At 41.1% G+C, this 20,578-nt stretch overlaps 1 protein-coding gene and 1 long non-coding RNA gene across 2 annotated transcripts; both read left to right on the plus strand.

Moving 5' to 3' along the window:
• Positions 1,492-12,546, plus strand: LOC102186708. The gene is made up of 3 exons (XR_310603.3): positions 1,492-2,401; positions 7,318-7,544; positions 12,505-12,546. It is a non-coding gene; the product is annotated as an uncharacterized LOC102186708 (long non-coding RNA).
• Positions 18,810-19,576, plus strand: LOC100860961 (peptidyl-prolyl cis-trans isomerase A). Its single transcript, XM_018060209.1, has one exon. It carries the CDS (start codon positions 18,876-18,878, stop codon positions 19,434-19,436), a length of 561 nt encoding a protein of 186 aa, XP_017915698.1. The 5' UTR covers positions 18,810-18,875; the 3' UTR covers positions 19,437-19,576.

The raw sequence follows: 20,578 nt of genomic DNA on the forward strand, positions 1-20,578 counted from the left end.
GCCCAGTTGTAATCCACTTGGCTTTCTCTTCTTGGAGCCTTCAGTTTGCCCAAGCCATACAGTTAATATAGCCACAAGAATGTGGACTTTTATCTGCTCTGAAATTTGCCTATTTTTTAACCTTTCCAGTGGGAAAGGGCCTTTACTTTACCCATCCCTCATTATTTTCCAGCTTAATGTTTTTTACTCCCTTCCTGTAACTGAAACAAAAAAAGCTGTATCTGAAGATCTGTGTGCTTTTGTACAGGGTGAGCATGTGCTCATGTACACATGTGGGCCGTGGCCGAAGGTTACATAACAAGAGCTGTTCTGAGTACAGTTGGCTCATGCCGAAAGCCCTGATGTGGCAACTCCAAATTTCATCGCAGGTAGGCTGAGCATGAACTTGAAAATCAGGAGTCGTGGCTCAGGGCAGCCTGCTGGCCAGCTTTATTTTCCAGCTCAAAATGTTTCCTGAAAACCCTGGGTTTGGGTTCAAAAGGGCCAAGAGAGTTCTGTTTTACAGACAGGTGCTCCCTGCCACAGAAATGGTGATATACAATTTTCATCTTCCCCAGTGGGTGGGTGGCTATGATATAGGCGATCAGGCCTGATAGAAGTGTTCACATTCTTTGTGGTTTTATTAACCAAGTGGCTTGGCCACATCAAGGCCATGTCTAGACAGCATAATAGGCCCTGCTATGGCACAATGATCTGGTTTTTGTGTGTGTGTGTGTGTGTGTGTGTGTGTGTGTGTGTGTGTGTGTCCCCCCCCCCCCGCACTTTAATTATGTTTCTGGTTGTTCTTCGTGGAATTGACCATCTAGAAAACTTATTTAAATATACAGTGTAATAATTTAGGATTAAAAGGATTCTTGGACCTCTAAGCCTTTCAGACAAATTAACTGCAGTGTTAGGTGTCTTGCCCAGGGATAGACGGTGGGTTGGTGTCAGACTAGGTCTGACAGTCTTGGGTTCCTGGCTTCCATGGTGGCTTTTCTGTTCCCAGTCATACTGCCTTTAATCACTGAAGGGAGATAGCAAAATGGTGAACTGATGAGTTTTTTTAAACTGGTAGTTCATATTTTAAAGTTGGGAGATTACACATCAGAATCTGGGTTTCTGGTTTCTCCAGAAAGGCTTGAGTCCATACTCTTGCAGGACTGGCTGTTGGTAGCAGCAGTGGCTTCTTCCTTTATACAGGTCATGTGGTCTCCAGTTTACTACAGTCTGCACTAGTCCTTATTATCTCTCAAACACTGAAATTGACTGTCAGCTGCCATTTATGGTCCATTGTGAGCTGCTGTATTTCTGATAGGAGAATTAAGAGGAAAGAGAGCTATTTCTCATGCCCCACCTATCTATTAAAAGTGGGCCATATTTCAAGAAGAATGGATTACAAATTTTTTTTTTTTTTTCCACACCCCATGGCATGTGGGACCCTCATTCCCCAATCAGGAATCACACCCTGCATTGGCAAGCAAAGTCTTAACCACTGGACCGCCAGGGAAGTTCCAGAATGGATATTTTAAAAAGCAAAGTGTTTCAAGGCCAAAGAATACAGCTCAAGATACTATAAAACAAATCTATTTGGAACCTATAAGGCATTAGAAGTTGCAACTCTTGTGCTAAACTCTGATACCATATCAGAAAAACTTTGGATACATTTTTTCAGTGAGGTTACAGAATACCCTTGACAAGTTTTGCAAAGAGATTTTTGTAGCATGGGGCCAAGAAGAAAAGCGGAACAGAGAAAGGAAAAGGGACCCTTCTCTCGCTTTGCCCCATGGCAGAGCTATTAAATGTGAGATTAGTCTGCTTAGACAGTGAGTGAGTCAAGTTATCCAAAAGGCTGTGCATTAAGAACTCTTCATATTAACTTTAGGCAGGAATATCTTGAACTGTTCAGCTGTGAGCTGATATTCAAGGCAACAGAGATACTGAGAAAGTCAGAACCGAGGATTCCTTTCCCATTTGCTGGGATAACCGTGAAATTGCTTAAAGGAAATGTGCTATATTATTCTGAGAAATCAATGACAAATAAGCAACACCCAAAGTGTACCACACTGATGATTTCTTGAATAAAAGGCTCATTTCTCCTCGTGATTTCTTTCTTTTTTTCTGGTCTCTGCTTCTAGCTATCCTTCAACTTTACCAACAAACATTTGGTTTGTGAAGCCAAGAGGCTCCATAAAAGGTTAAAAATAATTCAGCTATATTGTGTTGAACTTAATTGAAGTGTCATGAACCATCTTGAGAGCAGGAGAACCAGTTCTCTCTTGTTGCTATTGGCTTAGTCTGTTTACCTTTCTGGTGCCCTGTCCTCTGAAGCTTGGGCTGGGAGGCCTGGTGAGGAATGTTTCCTCTGAGGTTTCGACAGGTTTGGCTGTTCAGCACTGCCTCAGAAGCTGCTTGGCTGCAGGTAAGGAAGGCTGCTGCCCTATGGGAGGGATAATTATGGTCAGTGAGTTTGAGCCTTTAGCTTGGCCTTACTCTGCACCCGAATTCACATCTGATTCAGGAAATCTATTTTTGTGTGTCCACATCAACAATTTCCTTGCTCGCTTTATCGAAGGGAAACAGCCTTGCGTACTGGTGAGGAGATTCTGAATCAGGCCTCTTGCCTGGCTGAGTTGCAGGGCTTGAAAGGATTAAGTCAAGGGAGGAGTCCCTGTCATCAGAATATCCACACACAACTCCTCTCTGACTTACCTACACAAAACATGATCACCCTGGAGGGGGCAGGTGGTGAGCAGGCATTGGGGAGGCAGGGGCCTGAAATCCTTTTTTTCCCCAGTTCAGGGGGCACCATTGGTTGTGCCTTTTCCAGAGAACCTTGAAGTCTGGGGATCTCAAGATATGCCTTGACTGTGAGAAGTCTCTTCTGGGCTTGTGACAGCCTTGTCGCTTAAGTGGCTCGAGTATCCATCACAAGTAGAACATGTGATGGACAGCCAGACTTTTCATGGCTAGGGGAGGCTCTTTGACTTACAGGAACATAGTGGGTCCAGGATTGTCCAGGAGCCACAGTGAGTGGGGCCTCCTGAGGTTGATAAACCCTGAGTAGATTAGGGTGGAGCTCCCTTGGGAAGGGAAGAGTCCCTTCCCTTGGCTCAGTCTGGAGAACCTTGCCTTTGAAACAGTCAGGCTGTGGTTAGCATTATGAGAGATTCTTTTTGTTCCATCCCTCTTATAGCATATGTAATAGGATAATGGAAAAAAAAAATCCCTTCAATTGCCATACCAGTGTTGCCACATCAAAGCAACAGTTAATGTACTTGTCATGGCAAATTAACATGGATCCCAATATAAACACTGCTTTATCCCTTTTTGTTTTTAAAAGAAGCATTTGGCTTGTATATTCTGTTTGAAACATCAAACATAATGCATGGTCATATTTGAATATGGACACTACTTATGTTTTAATAATAACTGGCATTTTTATTATGTCTGTGGCACCACAGGTGTATCATTTTAAATTATGTATATAGCATTTAAGGTGTATAGTGACTTATATAATTACTGTTGCTTCATGTGGCCTACATAGGATGTACCAATTTAGCAGATGATGTCACTCAAATCACATGAAAACTCCCCTTAGAATTCCCTGGTGGTCCAGTGGCTAACACTCTGTGCTGTCTCTGCAGGGGGACTCCATTCAGTCCCTGGTTTGGGAACTAGGATTCTGCATGCTACTGGTACCCCTCCACCCACCCCAAAATAGTCCCCTTAATCTTCCTGTCTGAATTCATGGAAATCACAAGTCTGGAGAAGTATTTTCATACCAATAACATTGTCCGTGAAATCTTGACAACTTCTTACCTTCTCCCCTCTCCTTACACCACCTCCTCCCACAAGCTTGGCATCGCTTCACAGTAAAGGTCCACCCATGACAAGCCCCAGTGTGTAGTGGGTCTGAACCCTTGCCTGGATCCACGGCCAGAAATGGGATGTGGTCCAGGGAACAGCCTAGACGAGTGCCAACAGGGACACGTGGCAAGGGTTCTCCTTGCTTTCTGACACTCTTCAGCTGTCGTCTCCCAGGGAAGAGGAGCCTTGGCCATCATCCCCTCCTCCTACAAGTCTGTGTTGTAACTGCCTCAACATCCCCTTTTGGCTGAGTTGGTGAATCCAAGAAGGGTAATGCTTGCCATGAGCATCAGCTGGAGTCCTCCACAGAATGTTGACTCCACTAGAGCCGGGTGGGTGGTGCCAGCGAGGTGGTTGGGCCCCTAGAGGAAGCGTGTAACTAACCCTGGGCAACAGCCTGAAGACTTTGGTGGTAGATGCCCCACCCTGTGCTCTCAAGCGTGGGCGGGTGCATGTTTTCTAGGCCAGCAGCTCTAGAGGACAGCCAACAGGCTCCACCATCAGTTCTGGTAAAGGAAATATATGTGAGGAGGCCAAACTGGAAGTGAATAAGAGACCATGATGTTCAAGGTTAGATAGGAAGAGCTCCTGACGCAGAAGTGGGTTTTCCCTTTTAAAATGAAGATGGCCACAGCTGATGTGGCCTCCTGTGTGTCCTCCTCTGGTGATCACCATCCTCTGGTCTCCTACTGAGGAGAGGGGAGATGGCCCTGGATTCCCAAAGTAGCCTTACAAAGGGAGGAGGCCCAACTCCGCCCAGCCATTTTCACATTTCCCCTGTGAAATTCACCAGCACTCGGAGCTCTGAAGATCCAAGCGTGCTCACCTGAGTGGCAGTCTGTGAGTGGCAGTCTGTGGGGAGAGAACGTAAGATTTCTTTCCTGCTGCTCCCTTTACTGTCTCCCTACGGAGCCCTAAGTAGACAAAATATTGGGCCAAAGGGCCAAATAATCTTGTTTGGGGAATCTCAGCATCTCATTTTCCAGCCAAGCACTTTCCCCATCCTGTAACTTTCCAGTTGTAATTCGGGGAATATTATTGATAACTCTGACACCTGGTGGTCACTTCAAAAACTGCAGTCTGGGAGGATCGACAGTCCTCTGATCACTTTTAAGTTTTTGTTTTTCCGGTTCCAATTTCAATGTAAATAAGATATACTTTATACCTTAGTTAGTCTTACTAATTGAATTATTTATAAGTAAAATTCTTGAGAATGCATTTAACAGAATACACTTGTATAAAACATTTCTGTAAAGACATACCCCAAACTGCATGTTACGGTCCTTGGAGTGAAGCTAGGTTTGGAAGGGAGGGGGAACTTATTTACTTTACACCCAGTAGTTATGTCTGAGATCGATTTTAAGCAGGAAGGAAGGGTTACTCTGAGTGTGGCTGGAGGACCCCACTTGGGCAGGAGGCCCGGAAGTCCAGGATATTCCCCTCCAGGGCTCCGACCCTCTCCTGGTTTTGTGTCCAGGGACCTGTAGTGCTTTCATGTGTTGGGAGGGCGTGGAGTATGGCTGGCCTCCCTCTGATCTTGTTCACTGTTGGTGGTGGGGGAGCCCAGCAGCTGAGCAGAGGCCGGTCCTGGGGAGCCGAATGGCCGGAGTGCTGAAGCAGGGAAAAATTCCCCTCTCCCTTGATGGTCACGGGCTTCCCTGGTGGCGCAAGTGGTAAAGAACCTGCCTGCCAATGCAGGTGACATAAGAGATGCATGTCTGATCCCTGGGTCGGGAAGGTCCCTTGGAGGAGGGCTCGGCAACCCACTCCAGTATTCTTGCTTGGGAAATCTCATGGACAGAGGAACCTGGCGGGGTACAGTCCATAGGGCCACAAAGAGTCCAACATGACTGAGGCGACTTAGGAGGCATGCACCTTGGTGGTCACAGTAGTGAAGGAAGCAGCCATCCTGTCAGGTGTGGGCTGCCCGCTTCCCGAGGTCGTGCTCTGCGTTGGGGCTCCAGTTGGAGAGTCAACCACTCATTTGAGTTTCTGACGCCTCACAGGTGTAAGGCACCCGGAGCTAAACTTCACAAGGTGTGTGAGGCGAGGCCCCTAGAGGTGCGGGGCAAAAGCTCCCCAGATTTTAACCCCAGAGAAGTGGGCTGGGGGCAGATGTGGCCTGGGCCTGGCTGGCAGGAGCGCCCGGTCTGACAAAAGCCGTCACCTTTTGACTAGCTTCTCTGTGCCTCTTACTGAGCAACACCAGCATTGCCTTCTGCTCTTGAACACACCTCCCACCGCTTTCCCACCACTCCCCCTCATGATAACGTGCCTTCATGAGGGCGCGTGTGTTGCACGTAGCCACTTTCCAAGTATGTGCTCTGGACAGCAAACACTCCTCTCGCATGACTGTGCCCATTCACCCAGCTTACCAGCCAGCAGCCCAGAAACACTGGGTGACTGGGTGACCACAGAGGAAGTTGCAAGGTGTTCAGGGCACAGCCGCAGGGAAGTCTCCCAGGGCCAGGTCTGATCTCCAGGGAGGAGAGAGTTCCTGCCTGTGCTTGTCATGTGGTCGCTGAGGGTGGAATCAGGACCAGGACACAGGAGTGGAGCTCTTTCAAAGCAGCTCTTCAGGGAAAGAAAATCTCAGCACTGCACTCAAGTATTGGTCTTTATACCCAGAGAACATGTTTCAGCTCCAGTGATTAACTCTTTTTTTATTTTTGGCCCCACCATGTGGCATGCAGGATCTTAGTTCCCTCACCAGGGATTGAATCCATGTCCCCTGCATTGGGAGCTTGAATCTTAAGCAGTGGATGGTCTAGTGATGAACTCTTTTTTTTTTGGCGGGGGGGGCACATTTTTATTTGACAGAAGCAGAATTATCATGTAGATACTGTTCTAAGGCTTTTCTTTCTTCCATTAAAAGATTTGTGCTGGAATTTTTGGTGGAATTTTTTTTTTTTTTTGGTTTTTGAAATTGTTCTTTTTTTTTTTTTTTTTTTTAGTTTTTTATTTTTTAAATTTTAAAATCTTTAATTCTTACATGCGTTCCCAAACATGAACCCCCCTCCCACCTCCCTCCCCATAACATCTCTCTGGGTTATCCCCATGCACCAGCCCCAAGCATGCTGTATCCTGCGTCAGACATAGACTGGCGATTCAATTCTTACATGATAGTATACATGTTAGAATGCCATTCTCCCAAATCATCCCACCCTCTCCCTCTCCCTCTGAGTCCAAAAGTCCGTTATACACATCTGTGTCTTTTTTGCTGTCTTGCATACAGGGTCGTCATTGCCATAGTGATGAACTCTTTTAGGAGTCCCTCAAGGTGCAAGACAGCACAAGTGCTGTCTCAGGATTGACCCGAGTGTCCACCATCTTTTGACTTCCAAAGTCAGGCATTCCTGGATCACTCTTGGTGACCCACCTCTCCTTCCTCCAGGTAGTCCCCCCCTTCTACCTTCCTGGAAAATCAAGGTACCTCTCTTTTCCTCCTTCCTTCCTCCTCCTGCTCAGATCAAAGCTCTCCAGCCAACACCATGTGACCTTGAGGATGGAAAACACGTGCTTGGGGAGACAGAAGAAGGCTGAGAGCCTGGTGACTTCATGGAGCTGCCAAAACAGTTGACTGCTTTACTCTCAATAAAGTGAGAAAAGAAACCCACCTACGTGAACGACTGGACTTTCTTATGTGAAGCCAAACTTCGTGGTAACAGATAATAGCGACCCTCTGTGATAACCAGGTGTTTCCTTGTTTCTCATCTATACTATTGCATGGGGGCAAATAGTTCTTAATAAAGAACAGAAATAACACAGATTAAATCTCTGGGGCTAGGGGTTGTTCCTCTGGTAGGACTCTGCACATAGTAATATAGATCTGGTTGGGCTGTTGTTCTTAAATTACTGATTTTAAGTGTTCCTCACAGTGGAGTGGAGTTTCAGAAGCACGTATTTGGTTGCCTTAGCTTCAGTTTAAATATGTGGAGAGCAGTGAGGGAGGCTCCTAAGGACACAGAGGGGAAAACCAGGCATTGCCTTTGTAAGATGGACGAATGGGGAATTCCCTGGTGGTTCAGTGGCTAGGACTTGACGCTTTCACTGTTGTGGCCTGGGTTCAGTCGTGGTTAGAGACCCAATGTCCTGCAGGCTGCCCAGCGTGGCAACAAAACAAACAAAACCAAAACACATTTGGAGCTCGTAAAAAGCTCTGGCACTGAGCTCAGAGAAAGCTGGGTTGAGGCCCTTGGTTCAGTTCCCCTGCCCACCAGCATGGTGAGCTTGTTAGTGTCAGATGATCCATGTATTTTTTGATCTCTGAGTCATCTTAAAAGTCAGTTTATCAAGGTATAATTGACATACAATAAACTACATCCATTTATTTTTTAATTGATTTTTTGGAGTATAGTTGATGTACAATGTTGTGTTCATTTCTGCAGTACAGTGAAACGAATTGGCTATATACATAGATATATCCCCTTTTTTTAGGTCACCATTGAGCATTGAGTGGAGTTCTCTGTGCTATACAAGGTTCTCACTAGTTATCTATTTTATCAGAAAAACTATGACAAACCTAGACTGCATATCAAAAAGCAGGGACATCACTTTGCCAACAAAGGTCCCTATGCCTGCCTGCTAAGTCGCTTCAGTCATGTCCAACTCTTTGCAACCCAATGAACTGTAGCCCACCAGGCTCCTCTGTCCATGGGATTCTCCAGGCAAGAATACTGGAGTGGGTTGCCATTTCCTCCTCCAGGGGACCTCCCCAACCCAGGGATCAAACCCACATCTCTTATGTCTTTTGCATTGGCAGGTGGGTTCTTTTTCACTAGGGCCACCTGGACACATGAAAGTTCATATAGTCAAAGCTATGGTTTTTCCAGTAGTCATGTACAGATGTAAAAGTTGGATCATAAAGAAGGTTGAGCAGTGAAGAATTGATGCTTTTGAGCTGTGGTGCTGGAGAAGACTCTGGAGAGTCTCTTGGACAGCAAGAAGATCAAACTAGTCAATCCTAAGGGAAATCAATCTTGAATATTCATGAAGGGCTGATGCTGAAGCTGAGGATCCAATACTTTGGCCACCTGATGTGAAGAACCGATTCATAGGACAAGACCCTGATGCTGGGAAAGATTGAACGCATAAGGAGAAAGGGGCAGCAGAGGATGAGATGGTTAGATAGCATCACCGACTCATTGGTCATGAATCTGAGCAAACTTCGGGAGATGGAAAAGGACAGGGGAGCCTGGCCTGCTGTAGTCCATGGGGTCGCAGAGTTGGATAGGACTTAGCCACTGAACAGCAACAACAACAACATATACCCAGAGTGGAATTGATAGAGCATAGTAGTTCTATTTTTAATTTTTTCTATTTAAAAATTTTTTTATTTTTATTTTTAATTTTTATGGAGTTTCCATACTGTGTCCCGTAATGGGTGCACCAATTTACATTCCCACTGACAGCGCACAAGGAGTCACGTATATTTCATGCTCTTATTTTCTCCCGTTCTGTAGGTTACCTTTTAATTTTGTTGATTGTTCCTTTTCCCGTGCAGGAACTTTTTAGTTTGATGTAGTTCCATTTTTATTTTTGCTTTTGCTTTTGGCATCAAATCCAAAAGGTCATTGCCAAGAGTGATGTCAAAGAGCTTACGTCCCATGTTTTCTTCCAGAAATTTTATGGTTTCAGGTCTTACATTTATGTCTTCAATTCATTTTGAGTTGATTTTTGTGTATGATGTGAGATAGTGGTCCAGTCATTCTTTTTGTGTAGCTATCCAGTTTTCCCATTACCACTTACTGAAGAGACTATTCTCTCTCCATTTTGCAGTTTTGCTTTTTTGTCATAAATTAATTGATGAAATATGCATGGTTTTATTTCCAGGCTCTTTATTCTGTTCCATTGATTTATGGGTGTCTAGAAGTTAGCTAAGAGTCTTTAAAAATATCTTTCATGTGTTAACTAAAATTCTGAACATATATAATACAACTATTATCATTATTTTTACATCTTTGGACACAAAACCAATGGGTCAATTCTGGCTCAGCTTATTTTGACTTATCATTCTCTTTAAGAGTAAGTTTTTTCTGTTTCTTTCTGTGTCTGGTAATCTTTGACTGAATGCCAGACATTGTTAGTTTCACCATTTTGAGTGCTGAGTATTTATGTATTTTTATTAATATTGAAAAATATTTTAATTAATTATCAGAACTGTTATTTTTGCTTAGTTTTTTAAAACATCATACAGCTTTTTTCCTTTAGGGAGAAAAAGAACAAGTTCCACCAAATCAAATAAACAATCTGTCTTAACTTGAAGTTTGGGAATCCCTGGTTTATAAGCTAGGATTGAATGAAAGGAGGTCACAGCCACAGTTGACCGTCTCATGCCAATGGCAGCAAACAACAAGATCAACCAGGGCAAAATGAATATGTGGAAGCCTTGATAAGTGCTTAAACAGACGGGTTCCCTGAGATATCACTATAGATATATTTTTGATATATATACAAATATATTAATATTTCTTAATATTTTGGACTTTGTTCTTAAGTGCAGTTATGTTCATTGGGAACAGTTCTCTGTTAAAAACTTGCCCTTTTCTCATGAACTCCTTGTGTACTCATTCTCAGCTCTTCTGTATTGGGTCACTCTGGTGTATTTTCCAAGATACTGGCTTTTCTTGGTGATTTAGAGTCCTACATTTCTTGTAAAAACACTTTCAGGTTTTAACAGGAGGATCTTTTCCTTTCTTTCCTGAGTTTTGTTCTCTTGAAATCCTACGACTATTGTTGAACTGGGGGAAAGAAGTTCTTTCTTAAGTCATTTTAAAATCAGAGTTTCTTTGTTTTCACACATCACTCTTCTTCCGTCTCAGGAAGATGGCTATTCTTTCTTTTCCTCTTTTCTTCCTTTCCCTTCATTTCACACCTTTCTTTCTTTTAAAACTCTAATTATGGAAAATTTTAAGCCTGCAAAAAGACAGCGAGACTGATACAATGGATAGTTCCACATAACAATCAACAATCATTAACTTGTGAAATTGTATTTTTCTTTAAAAAAAGTTTTTTTTCTTTTTAAAATTGTGGTATAGTTGATGTAGAAGCTTTATTATTCTAATGCTTCTGATTTGCAAGCATTAGAGACTTATTTTCAGGTTACATTAGCTATCATGTGGTAGAGAGATGCATAACCCATTGTCTTGTGTGTGTGTGTGTGTGTGTGTGTGTGTGTGTGTGTGTGTGTAGGACTGTGGGTTTTTATCCCAGGTAGGATGCATGCAACATGAAAACTAAGAGCCTCCAGTGAGTTCCAGGCGATAACTGCAAGCATCTCAGTTACCCTTTCCCTTTATGTTTTATGCACAGTCCTTAAGTGCAGCCTGTAGCCTTTGCTCTGTGATTTGTTTCTAGCCTCTGGTTGATTTAGGCCATGTCTTATATTCAGTCTAGGTTTACACTCCTGGAATACATTTCCTAAGTTCCTTCCCTTTTTTCCCTGTAAGTATATATGTATACCTCAAGTGTTCTTTATATTTCAACTATGCTTAAGGAATAAAAGCAAACTAGCAAAAAAAAAAAAAAAAAAAAAGCAAACTAGCGTAATGTAGTGAAAGGTATCTGAGAGAATCCTGACACCAGTACTTACTAGTTGGTGTGACTTTTCCAAAGTTGCTAAACCTCTTGGAGAGTCAGCATCATCATCTGTAAATTGAATAACACCCATCTTCAGGATTACTGTCAGGATTGCAAATAATGCAAGCAGAGTGCTTATCCCAGTGTCTGATGCATAGTAGTAACTCGATAAATGACAGCTATTATGATCATGACAGATGTAGCAGTGCTGTGAAATGGATAGCAAAGAGTATTATCCCCAATCGACTGACTAAATAGGCACCAGAGAGACTAAAATACTGACTAAAGTCACAGACAGATTCATAACCAAAGTCATAAATGCCACTTCCTGGACTCAGAGGCTCCTGCAAACATACCGAAATCTAATTTCTGCTTATATCTTTATGAGTGAGTTCTATTTTTTAACAGAAACAAGACATTTCCAACAGCTCATTTTAAGGGGATTTACTAAATTCATGGTTCCAGGCATCTAGGTTTGGGCTTTGTGCCCCAAACCATGTCCTTACATACATGGTCATACTTGAAATGAGCATATCAGACCAGTGCATCTCTGTTGTGGTGTTTTGCTGAGTTTATTTGTGGATAGACTGGCTTTCAGAATCACAGACTGTTAGTAGATAGTTTTTAAACAAACTGAGTGAAGTGCTTCAAGCTTTCACACAGAGAAAGGAATGTTGAGTCCTACTTTGTCTCTCTCAGTGTTCTCTCTCTCTCTCTCACACACACACATATGCACACCTAATTCTTTTGATCTTATACACTCCAGGTTCTGGAGAGGTATGCACATTTCTGTGTATTCTTCCCAAAGTGTAGACATTTTCTTTCCCAGCTGTTTCCTCCCATATTTTGCTGAGGTATAAAAATATGTACTTACTGACCAAGTGTCTAGAGGACGTAAGTTCTGCCTGAAAGCTAGAGGCAAATGTAAAAAAAAATTATTGAAAATTGTACAGAAGTATCGCCCCTGTTTGTCTTAATTGAACCAAGTTGGGGAGAATAGGACTGTTTGAACAGGCTCTGGAATGTAACCCCTCTCACTCTGGATATACAATGTTATATTCTCCTTTTGATCTCCAGGAGATCAGTCCTGGGTGTTCACTGGAAGGAATGATGCTGAAGCTGAAACTCCAATTCTTTGGCCACCTCATGCGAAGACTTGACTCATTGGAAAAGACTCTGATGCTGGGAGGGATTGGGGTTAGGAGGAGAAGGGGACGACAGAGGATGAGATGGCTGGATGGCATCACTGACTCGATGGACGTGAGTTTGAGTGAACTCCGGGAGTTGGTGATGGACAGGGAGGCCTGGCGTGCTGCTGTTCATGGGGTTGCAAAGAGTCAGACACAACTGAGCAACTGAACTGAACTGATTCTCCTTTTAGCAGGGAGTACAGTAAGCAAGTTAGATGAATTGCCTAGGGAAAAATGAAAAACAGGAGCCATTGGAAACCCTTCTTGAAAACAATTGAGGCTTCTCTCTTTTATCTTTTTCAAAATTTTCTTCATTAAGCACAGTGGCTGTAACTAAAGCATATTTGTGTCTGTAGCACCTTTCATCATGCTTTACAGACAGCAGGCACTCAATAAATAATCATTCTTGATGCTGAATGTATAAATATGTATTAATTGAGAACCCACTATGCAGCCTTTGTTAGGTGCTATGTGGATTAATAAAGAGGTACAACTCAATTCCTTGCTTTCATTGAGCTTATGGTCTAGCTGGGGATATAACAATTATGGGAAATGTTTGGTTATTATTTCCTCAAGTATTTTGTCTGCTTTATTTTATTCTTCTTCTTCTTATGGAACTCTAGTTGTATATGACAAATCTTTTGATAAGGTTCCTGAAGTGCTCTTAATTATTTCAATTATTTTTTTCTTCTGTGCTTCAGATTATTAATATATAATTAATCTATTAATCTTTCTTCAAGTTCACTGGCTCTTTCTTGTTTTTTATTCTGCTGTTAAGCCCATTCAGTAATTTTTTAGTCTAATATTATACCTTTACTTTTTACATTAAAATTTTTAATCTATCTGGAATTTACTTGTAAGTATGGTATGTTATTATTGTTTTTTAGTTGCTAAGGCATATCTGACTCTTTTGTGACTCCAAGGACTAGAGTCCACCAGGCTTCTCTGTCCATGGGATTTCCCAGGCAAGAATACTGGGAAATTGCCATTTCCTTCTCCACCAATGGGTAATTTTTTAACATTTCAAATGTATATTTTTAAATTCCAGAATTTATTATTAGTCCTTTTCTATGGCTTCTAGTAACCTGTTGATACTTCTTAGTTTTTCTTTCATTACTAGCATATTTTCCTCTGTGTCCTTGAACTTAAGATATAGTAATTATTTTATAACTCTTATCTACTAATTTCAATACATGAATCATTTCAGGATTGACTTTCATTGATTCTTTTTTTCTGAGAATAGGTAATGTCTTCCTATTTCCTTTGACTGTTAAGTAATTTTGAACTGTGTCCTGGATGTTGTGAATGATATGTTATAGAGATTCTGAATTCTGCTGTGTTCCCATGAAGAGTAGTTTTTCTTTTTTTAATAGTAATCAGTTAACTTGGCTGATTTCAAACTGTAAACTTTATCTTCCTTGCTGTGGGTGGTGGCTCAAATTTCTGCTCAGTTCTTTCAGTCTTCTGCTTGAAGTTGGCCTCACACATGTATAGTTTCAACCTCAGCCAGAGATCTGGCTAGAATTTATACACATGATTCAGGTCCCCTCTTTCCTGGCTTGCTACTTTTTAGGATTTCTCCCTTTGCTTTCCAGCAGCTGTGTTTTCCTCAGACTCTGGTTTTACCAGCTAGTAAGATTTTGAATTTTTCTTTGATTTCTAGCTGCATTGCATTGCAATTTGAGGCCTTCTCTCAGGGAAAAAGTCATAAAAAATGGAAACTCATCAGTGCTTTTCTCTTCACCCAAATGTTGACTCCCTTTCAGTATCTACCTGTTCTTAGTTGCTCTTCAATATCATCAGATAGTTGCTTGTATATTTAGTTCAGTTTATATTTGTTTTCCGTGAGAAGTTTGGTCTGATAGGCACCACATGGCTGTGACTAGATAGGTAGGTAGGACCAAAAAACATAGGGACAAATAAGCAAGTTATTGTCAAAGAAAGACTCAGAGACAAAAGCATTTAGGAGAGAAAAGAACTTTACTTAAGAAGAGGTTTGCAAGGGACTCTAAGCTTTAGAGAGGCTTCCCAGGTGGCCTCCCAGTGGTAAAGAATTCACCTGCCAATGTTGGAAATACAAGAGATGCAGGTTCGATCTCTGGGTCTGGAAGATCCCTTGGAGAAGAAAATGGCAACCCGTTCCAGTATTTTTACCTGGAAAATCCATGGGCAGAGGAGCCTGGCGGGCTATAGTTCATGGGGTCACAGAGAGTTGGACACAACTGAACAAATGAGCACACTAGGCTTTAGAAAAATAGGTTTATCAAGTAAGAAAAATGCAGCAGATGTTTAAAGGGAAAAAATTACCAAATCACAGAGTTTGCTGTCAGTGTGTTTACGGTAGAAAAATAGTAGTTTTCTTGCATGACTTTAATGTTTACAAAGGACAAGATATGTCTTCAGACACTGATATTAGAAAAGTTAGGTATAGAGACATTTTTGTTAGGTAGGCAGTGACTCATAGGAAATATTCAAGGTTTCATATTTTGAGGACTAGAAGTGTATACAGTGACCATGTTTTGTGTGTGTGTATGTGTGTTTGTGTGTGTGTGTGTGTATTGTCTCTGGGATTCTTTATGGTCAAGTCTCACTCACATGCAGATTTGACCTCATAAATTGTTTAGAGATTATCTGATTCAATGTAACTCATTTGATTTGTTTTATTTAACTGGTTTTATTTATATAGTATATAAGAGATGTTAATATACAAAGACATCCTTGTTATATATTAATAAAACTGGAGCAGTTCTGGTTTAAGAATTAACTTGTAACTCCTCTACAGTTATAATTTACTTTTAGGTATCAGAATTATTTTATCGCCTTTATCAGCTCATCTATTGAGCTAAAGAGCAAAGACCTTCCAATTTGTTTCTATGAGGTTTATCTATTTAGTAGCCTGTAAGGGTCTCTCTGTGATGTTGGAGAAGACTCTTGAGAGTCCCTTGGACTGCAAGGAGATCCAACCAGTCCATTCTGAAGGAGATCAGCCCCGGGATTTCTTTGGAAGGACTGATGCTAAAGCTGAAACTCCAGTACTTTGGCCACCTTGTGCGAAGAGTTGACTCATTGGAAAAGACTCTGATGCTAGGAGGGATTGGGGGCAGGAGGAGAAGGGGACGACAGAGGATGAGATGGCTGGATGGCATCACTGACTCGATGGACATAAGTCTGAGTAAACTCTGGGAGATGGTGATGGACAGGGAGGCCTGGCGTGCTGCGGTTCATGGGGTCGCAAAGAGTCGGACACGACTAAGTGACTGAACTGAACTTAACTGAAGGGTCTCTCTGTCTGCAACACTTGGGTTTCTCAAATTCCTGACCTGCTAGGAAATTCTTTATTACCTAAAAAGCTCATATTCTTTAAACCATAGAATAAGTTCCAGGACAGTTTCCTGAGCATGGTATACTGGAATTGGTTCATGCTGGCTCATGAGAGCTCGTTGCTAAATTTATAGGAATTTTGGAAGCTGCTTATTAAACATGGCCATTATCAGAAATTAAACTTTGTAACATAATTAAATGGGTTATATTTAAATCAGTGGTAATAAATACTCAAAACTTATCACTTCCTAATTATTGTATGACCTTTTTGAAAGCTACTTTTAAAAATTGAAGTATAGTTGATTTGTAATGTTCTGTTACTTTCTGGTATACAGAAAAGTGATTCAGTTATACAAACATAATCATATATGTATAATCTTTTTCATATTCTTTTCCATTATAGTTTACTATAAGGTATTGAACATATACTGCAACTTCTTTATCCGTTCATCTGTGATGAAAATACTATATAATGGTGTGTTATTGCATGTCTCGTCCCAGCTCCATGTTTAGTGATGTCATGTTAAAATTGGCCATGATGGAAGTGTTTACACCACAGACATCGGCAAATGCTTTTTTTTTTTTCCTTTGGTGAGCTGGATGTTAAATATTTACTAGCATATTACTGTTTGGATGCATCTCCCTTCAACCTGTAAAGTACAGTCCTTGGTCCTAGCAGCAGCTTGTCATATGTAATTAAATGACATTTGAGCCTTACTGTTGCAAATTTGATTTATCCAGTTAAACCTTATAGGAAAGAGAATGAATTTTTACTAAGCCTGAATAAATAACTACATGATTATAAAAAATAGAGGAATTTGGTAAAAGCATTTTGAATAATATTGAACCATTGTTACTGTTGTTTTGGGTACTGGAGATAAGGCCTATTAATATAGTCTATAGAATCGCTCTTTTTAAGTTTCTCTCGGTTCTTTTACATTGAAAATACATACTGAGAATTTTCATAAAAAATTTTTTTCCCATGAATTCTAAGGAGGGATGTTGGAATAATACACCATTTAAAGAATGTTTCCTTCCAGTTTGTGAAAGTATGTAGTATGTAAGTATCTCTACCTTAAACTGATAGAGATAAAAGAGAAAGAAAAGGATTTTTCTCATATATCTACTCAAAAATAGAACATTAACTACAGTTAAATCAGTTCACTTAATCACAATTCTTTTTTTTTTTTTTTTTTTTTACACAGTCTCAGGATAAGTAGGCTACTTTCACAGGATCATCTTTTTCCAAGCTAGAAAGCAAGAAGTCCTTGGTACAGACTGGACATGTTTCTGTGGATGTCAGCTCCGGGGGGAAGCTTGCACTTTTGAGTCTGTTTATTGTACTATCAATAAAGTACCTGCTGCAGTTTTTATTGAATCTGTTTTTGAGGTTGCTATCAAAATTTTCAATTTTTCTTCTGAGTTTATGGCAGAGGCCTTTAGGCAAATATGAGAGAAAGGCAGAGACCATCTTGTTTATAAAAAGCCTGAATGACTTAAACTGTTTTATAACATCGAATAATATCAGAATGGAGGAGAGTGAGCCGTCTAATCAATTTACAAGGATTTAGTCAATGATTTCTGTGGATAGTGAGGGCATTCATCCTAGGGCCTTTAATTCAACCTACAAAATGTGTTTTGTTTGTTGCTAGTTGACAAGAGCATCTTAGGCCTACTAGTAAAATCTTCTATTTATTTATTTTGCTTAAAGGGATTAATTTGTTGAAAGTTATTTGGTTAGTTTATGTATATCAACTTAATATGGTGGGTAATAAAGAGGTTGTTGGGTAGGTGGCTGATTTATGTAATAGACATGTGGAAATTTTATATTTCTAGAGCATAAAGGGAGTTTACAAGCCACTTTTTGGTTCTTAAAATTGTCCTTAGCAAACCTACCTGAGGTTTGACATTGAGAATGTGTGTGTATGTTTATGCACATTTTTGGTGGTGGCTGGAGAGAACTGGGACGCTTCTCTGAATGTAGTTTCAGTGTGCCCCAAGGGCTCAATGAAGGGATATGACTGCTATTAGCAAAAATAATGAAAAGTAAACATTGGGGTAGGAGGTAGAGAGGGGAGCAGATGGTTCCCCATATAGAACAAAGCACAAAGATGAGAGAGTCCTGTTTTTGCCTGTCTGTGCACTAAAACTGCTTAAGGAGTTGCATATTGAGAAACAGTCCTTTTCTAGTTTACCAGTATTATTCTTCTTCACATCTTAATTTTGATTGACTTTAGGGTTGTTCTAATTGTTAAATTTAAATTCTTCTTTTTTTTTTGCAGATGTTCTATCAGGTTGAGGTAGCTCCTCTCAATTCCTAACTTGCTGGTTAAATGGATATTGGATTTTGTTAGATTACTTTTGTCAGTTAATGTGATTGTTGTTGTTGCTGTTGTTTAGTCACTAAATTGTGTCCAACTCTTTGTGACCCCATGGACTGTAACCTGCCAGTCTCCTCGGTCCATGGGATTTCTCAGGCAAGAATACTGGAGTGGGTTGCCCTTTCCTTCTCCAGGGGATCTTCCCTACTCAGGGATTGAACCCATGTCTCTTGCTTGACAGGAGGATTCTTTACCACTGAGCTACCTAGAATGCCCTAAGATTTATTTTAATGGGAAATATTAATGGTTTTAAAATGTTTGAAATACAGATTTTCCTGAACTTAAGTGAAGTTCACCATAAAAAGATCCAGATAGAGAGCATGACTGAATAATTATTCAACTCTATCAATAAGATTCAGCACATATTTCTTTTACTTTACAGTGTTAGTTTTAAAAACATCATTCCAGAAAGTTTGGAAAGCAGAATGAGACACAAATAACTCATATCCCATCTCCTAATGTAACTATTATCATTTTTGGTAAATTTCATTCCAAAATTTTATCATATGGTGCCTTGCAGACGCCGCCACCCCGGAGCCTCCTTCGCTGTCTAGCCATGGTCAACCCCACCGTGTTCTTCGACATCGCTGTCGACGGCGAGCCCTTGGGCCGCGTCTCTTTTGAGCTGTTTGCAGACAAAGTCCCGAAGACAGCAGAAAACTTTCGTGCTCTGAGCACTGGAGAGAAAGGATTTGGTTATAAAGGTTCCTGCTTTCACAGAATAATTCCAGGATTTATGTGCCAGGGTGGTGACTTCACACGCCATAATGGTACTGGTGGCAAGTCCATCTATGGCGAGAAATTTGATGATGAGAATTTCATTCTGAAGCATACAGGTCCTGGCATCTTGTCCATGGCAAATGCTGGCCCCAACACAAATGGTTCCCAGTTTTTCATTTGCACTGCCAAGACTGAGTGGTTGGATGGCAAGCATGTGGTCTTTGGCAAAGTGAAAGAGGGCATGAATATTGTGGAAGCCATGGAGCGCTTTGGGTCCAGAAACGGCAAGACCAGCAAGAAGATCACCATTGCTGACTGGACAAATCTAATAAATTTGACTTATATTTTACTTAACCACCAGACCATTCCTTCTGTAGCCCAGGAGAGCACCCCTTAACCCCATCTGCTCGAAATATCCTATAATCTTTGTGCTCTTGCTACAGTTCTTTGGATTCCATATTTTCCTTATCCCCCTCCGAGTTTAGCTGGATTGCAAAGTTAAATTTATGATTATGAAATAAAAACTAAACAATTATCTGTCAAAAAAAACACAAAATTTTATCATATGTACATCTATGTTATTTAAAAATTGCAGTCATAGTGTGCACACAATTTTGATTATTTTTTTCCTCTCAACACTGGCTCATAAGCATTTTTCATGTTGCCACAAAGTCTTGGTAGCTCTAGTTCTGATATTTTCTTAATGTGGAATTCCTTTACTTTTTTTGTTAATTAATTAACTAATTTGGCTGCACCAGGTCTTAGTTGTGGCACTCAGGATCCCTGGTTGCAGCATGTGGGATCTGGTTCCCTGACCAGGGATTGGACCTGGGCCCCCTGCTTTGGGAGCTCAGAGTCTTAGCCTCTGAGCCACCGGGGAAGTCCCTGGAATTCCTTTAAATAGGAAGCTCCCTTAGTGCCTTTCAAGTGCCGTACCATTTACAAGACATGAAATGCACACAGGTTTCCAGGAACATAGTTATTATGTTAAGTGAGATAGAACTACAAAGAGGTTGAAAGGAAGCTAAATTACTCCGTTTGTTAGCAGAGAGTGGTAATGTGTAAATGTGGACTGGTAAGCCAGTGTATCGTTTTTTCTTTTTTCCCCTGAGGAAAGCAGTCAACTCCATATTAAGTTACTCAAACAGGTGTCCAGATGAGTTACAATGTGTATCACAAATGATTATTAATGTTATAGTATAATTTGTGAATGATTTGCTTTCATCATGCATTAGAGTTAATTCAGGTCACTCTCACTCCTGGCCCTCCCCAGTAGTTTTTGGTCTAAAGCTGTATGTGGGGGTTGGAGACCAGGAGAGCGAGGAAGGACAGAATGCAGTTCCTTTCTCCTCTGGCCCCCGAGTTATGGTCTCATACACTTCCTCTCCATTCTGCAAAGGACAGGTCAGAATTCCTTCAGTAACTCTACTTTGTGCTTGTCACCACCCCAGAAACAAAATGCCGTGTAAATTAGCTGTTGTTACTGCAGTATTTTAATAGACAATAAACTTGAACACATTGGATGAGAAAGGACAATGT

This window comes from Capra hircus, chromosome 16 (assembly GCF_001704415.2).
Source record: "Capra hircus breed San Clemente chromosome 16, ASM170441v1, whole genome shotgun sequence".
Lineage (NCBI taxonomy): Eukaryota > Metazoa > Chordata > Mammalia > Artiodactyla > Bovidae > Capra > Capra hircus.